The following is a 4,133-nucleotide window of genomic DNA, read 5'->3' as shown; positions in this document are numbered from 1 at the left end:
GTCCAGCAGTGGACGTCAATCGGTTAACTGATGATGACGATGTTCAAAGGACGGAGAGGAGCTTATACTACGAAGACAGATACTTTCTACTTATAACAGATAATACAAAGAAGGCGGGCAACAGTAACTTTGTATTTATATACGTTTTCTAACGTGTTAATCTCTCTCTCTCTCACTACCTATCCAACACAAAAAACATTTTGACGTCAGATATGTACTAAGGTAAAAGAAAAAACTGTCTGGATAACAGAATGTCATGGTGGTTTTTTTAAATCTTATTCTTATAAACCTCGTGTCTCGTATTTGAATACCTAATTCATTTTAGCAACTGCGTAGGTAAGTGTACACGGAATCATTTTAGTTGCGTGAGCCAATTCAATTGGCCAATGACATCATCGACCTTATAAAGAATTGAACAGTTACTACTCCAGGATTGATCATCATTTGAAGACATTAATTCATAAGTACCGTGGTCCTGTTTTTTGACTTTATTATTTGATAACGTGCATCTTTTTCTAATAAGTAGTCTTATTAGTCAAATATGGTGTTTACATAATATTTTTAATATACCACTTTACGGCAGACTTATTGCGCGGTTACAGCTGCGTGCTTTATTAATTTAGGAAATCGTAATATAATCAATCCATACTTTATTACTTAGCGAAATTTTATTTTATATTAAACAATTGACACGACTATTGTCATAAAGTTTGTTGAAAATACGGAAATTAAAATAGGCAGTAATCACAGGAATATTTGTATTTTTACACCAAATATTGTCCAAACAAAGCAACCAATCGACTTTTTCACCGCGGGTAACACCGCGGGCCGCAGCTATTATTTTTATTGGTCTCAGTCTTTATTATAAGTCCTTTTTTTTTCAAGGCACTTGCAAGTGGAACTTTGTTATTTGTCTTTGGTAAGAGAACCATTTCGTGACTTTCTGGTGATGAGATTCAAATGTATTCCTCCCTTCGGTGCAGAAACAATACGTTGTGGGTCGATTTCGATGGTTGTTGGTGTACTCATAGATGTCTCGACGCGAAAATTGGACAGTAGTTTCATCAGACATACACGGCTCTGGATTTTAGCAAAAAGCATACCTGCAACAATATCACATTGCTCGTGTTCAGTTTCAATCGAAATGTTTTGATAAAAACTGAAGTGTTAAATTTTGTTAGGTTTTACAATACGAAAGTATGTAGGTAATATTAGTATATAAGATCTTAATCAGATCTTAGATTCTACTCAACCGATCACTAATATAATTATAACTATCCCTCTCAACAGGTCAAACACAGGCAGGGGACCAAAACGATATTCCCCGATTATATCCCCATGACAAGGGATATAACTAACGTGTCCACCTGCTTAAGTACGGGAACAGGGAATAGGAGAAATTTACCCCGGTTTATAATTACACATATATTATTTTGAATAAGTATTATTTCCACTTGTGCGCGACAGTGCTCTGAGAATTAATAAAGCCGTGGGAGAAGATAGATTTTTATCCTTGTCCCGGGGATATAATGGTCCCCTGCATAAGCCCGGCGGGAAAATATGCAGGTTTTCTCACGATATTTTCCATCACCGTTAAAGCAAGTGATATTAAAATGGAAAAAACGCACTTCATTCCAAAGGTAGAGGTGCGTGCCGGGGATCCAACTCGGTTCTTCCAAAAGTGAGTCTGAAATAATACTCACTAGGCTATCACCGCTTTTACGATTAATGAACAGATAAGCGCATTTACTTAACTATCAGTAGGTATCCTTTTATAAAAGTAAGAGAAATATATAATGGGCGAGCAGGATTTTTTATGGCAAATTAATATCAGATCACTTACCAATACAGTACCGAGGGCCGGCACCAAAAGGAGTAAATGCACAAGAATGCCTTTTACTCTCATTTTCGGGGGAAAACCTCTCTGGATCAAATTTTGTGGGATTTGGGAAATACTTTTCGTCGTAATTTATCCCGAGTGTTGGCACAAATATAATCGTCCCCTTCTCAATAGTTATGTCTGTGCCAGGTATATTATAATTTGTATTGGCACGCCGTTGTAAATCTGCTACTGGGTATTTTCGGAGAGTTTCGTTTAATACTTTATCCATGTAAGGCAATTCACTTGTTATCATCTCATACGTTATCTTCCCATTGTGTCGGTCTAGAACTTCATCAACTTCAGCAATTAATTTTTCTTGTATTTGCGGATTCCTGGCTAGTTCATACATCATGTAAGCCAGAGTAGATGCATTGGTTTCATACCCGGCTGCATAAAAAATAAATGCTTGAGCAGCTATCACATCATTAGTTAAACTAACACCCTCAATTGCATTTACTCCATCTTCTGTTTTATTTGTGTCTACTATGTTGCCTTGATTTTTTAGTTCCAAAATTAAATCTATGAAGTCTTTCCTATCAGAAGGTACACCATTCCTAGCTGTCATTATATCGCTAACCAACCCAAGAAAAAAAATAGATAGTTGTTTGGTGAAAAATGAAGCATTTAATTTTTTAAGCACACCAGGGTATATTAAGTCTAAATCTTGCGCAATATTTCTCGCAAAAGACAAACGATCTATTTTGATCAATTTTCCTAAAAATGAGTTGTTATCTACACTGATATTAAGTCCAAAAGCACAAGCCACTATAGATGACATTGTGAATTTCTGAATGAGTGAGTATACTTCTTGATCTGGATTTGCTTCAGTTATTTTCTTCACGTAGTCCATAAATTTATCACTTCTCTCAGTGATTAACTGGATCATATTTTTTAATTTACCAGTTGTAAACAAAGGTGAAAATATATTTCTTAATGGCCGCCATATATCCGAATTAGCATTGAAAAGATTAGCTCCCAAACCTTCTTTACCAAGTTCCATGCCTCGGTCATCGAAATAGTTGAAATCTTTTATCAAAACTTTTTTTATCACATCCAAGTCTCTTATTATTAAAGTGGGTGACGTCAATCTATAAATACCAACAACTTTCGTGTTTGGATACTCATCGTAAAATTGTTTGTTTAATTTAGCGGCATTCGATTTTCTAAAAACAAAATCTTTGATATTACCGAAAAATGGTAATGGTTTCGGACCTGGGATATTTCTCGATTGCCAGTATTTAAAAGTCCTCGTGAAATAATAGTACACAAAACAACCGGATATCAAAAACACTATAAACGCGTTAGTAAACAACATTTTGCACAGCCGTCCTGATGATTCGACATTAAGAAATAAAGAACCCACATTGTGTTTCGTAGTTTTATAGGTTGACGTATCGCCTGCCTAACGGAGTAAAGCACAAAGCGTTTTGAACCGACCTCAATATAGTAAATAGTTCATTTGTATGTATGTTTTTATGTTTGTTTTATGACTTACCCGCCAATAATACGACGCTAATGACCGCCGATGGGCACAGTGGTGACCCAGCTTCCAAAGAATAAGGCTGTGGGTTAGATTCCCACAATTGGAAAATGTGTGTGTGATGAACTTTATTTATTTTAATTATTTTCGGTGTCTCCCCCGCTGATCTGTATATATATAAAAAGTATTAATTTATTAATTACTCTTACTTTGCACACTACAAGTTAAAAAAACATAGGCAGAAGTAGTATACAAAAGGCGGGTTTAGCCGCCGTTTTGAAATAAAACAAATTTGAATAGTTTAACTATAAATAATAAAACATACCAAACCCAAAAATAAAATATAATGAATGTCAAAATATGTTTGTTTCTGTATTTGTCCTTCCTTAACGTCCGAACTAATCAACTAAATAACTTGATTTTTGGCATAGAGTTAGTTGAAAGAATGCACAGTAACATGGTTTCGCTCCCTGAAAACAAACGTTTCCTACGGAATTTGTAAAAAACCGTAATAAACTTAGGCGAAGAACGAAGCAACAGCTAGTAGGTAAACAGTAAACAGCAATACATAAATTTTTTATAAAATGATTGACACAAGAGAGTGATAACAATAGACGGATATACATCACTTGACATCAAGTTTTTTTTTAAGTTTTAATTTACGAGTATCAAAGCTAATAATTCACGAGATTGTTTTTTTTTGTATGTTTGAACGTGATCATCTTCGGAACTTTGAAAAAAATATTTGAAATATCTTTTTGTATTTGATAC

General features: G+C 34.8%; 1 protein-coding gene across 1 annotated transcript; it reads right to left on the bottom strand.

Annotated features, from left to right (window-relative positions):
* Positions 1-906: 906 nt before the first annotated feature.
* LOC120626491 (cytochrome P450 6B1-like) lies at positions 907-3,197 on the bottom strand. Its single transcript, XM_039894019.1, has 2 exons — positions 1,844-3,197; positions 907-1,103 (listed from the first exon to the last, which is right to left on the bottom strand). The coding sequence occupies exons 1-2, from the start codon at positions 3,195-3,197 to the stop codon at positions 907-909; spliced, it is 1,551 nt and encodes a 516-aa protein (XP_039749953.1).
* Between the last annotated feature and the right edge of the window lie 936 nt (positions 3,198-4,133).

This window comes from Pararge aegeria, chromosome 9, assembly GCF_905163445.1.
Source record: "Pararge aegeria chromosome 9, ilParAegt1.1, whole genome shotgun sequence".
Taxonomy (NCBI): domain Eukaryota; kingdom Metazoa; phylum Arthropoda; class Insecta; order Lepidoptera; family Nymphalidae; genus Pararge; species Pararge aegeria.
Note: the sequence above shows the minus strand (reverse complement) of the source record. Positions and strands in the feature narration are given on the sequence as shown.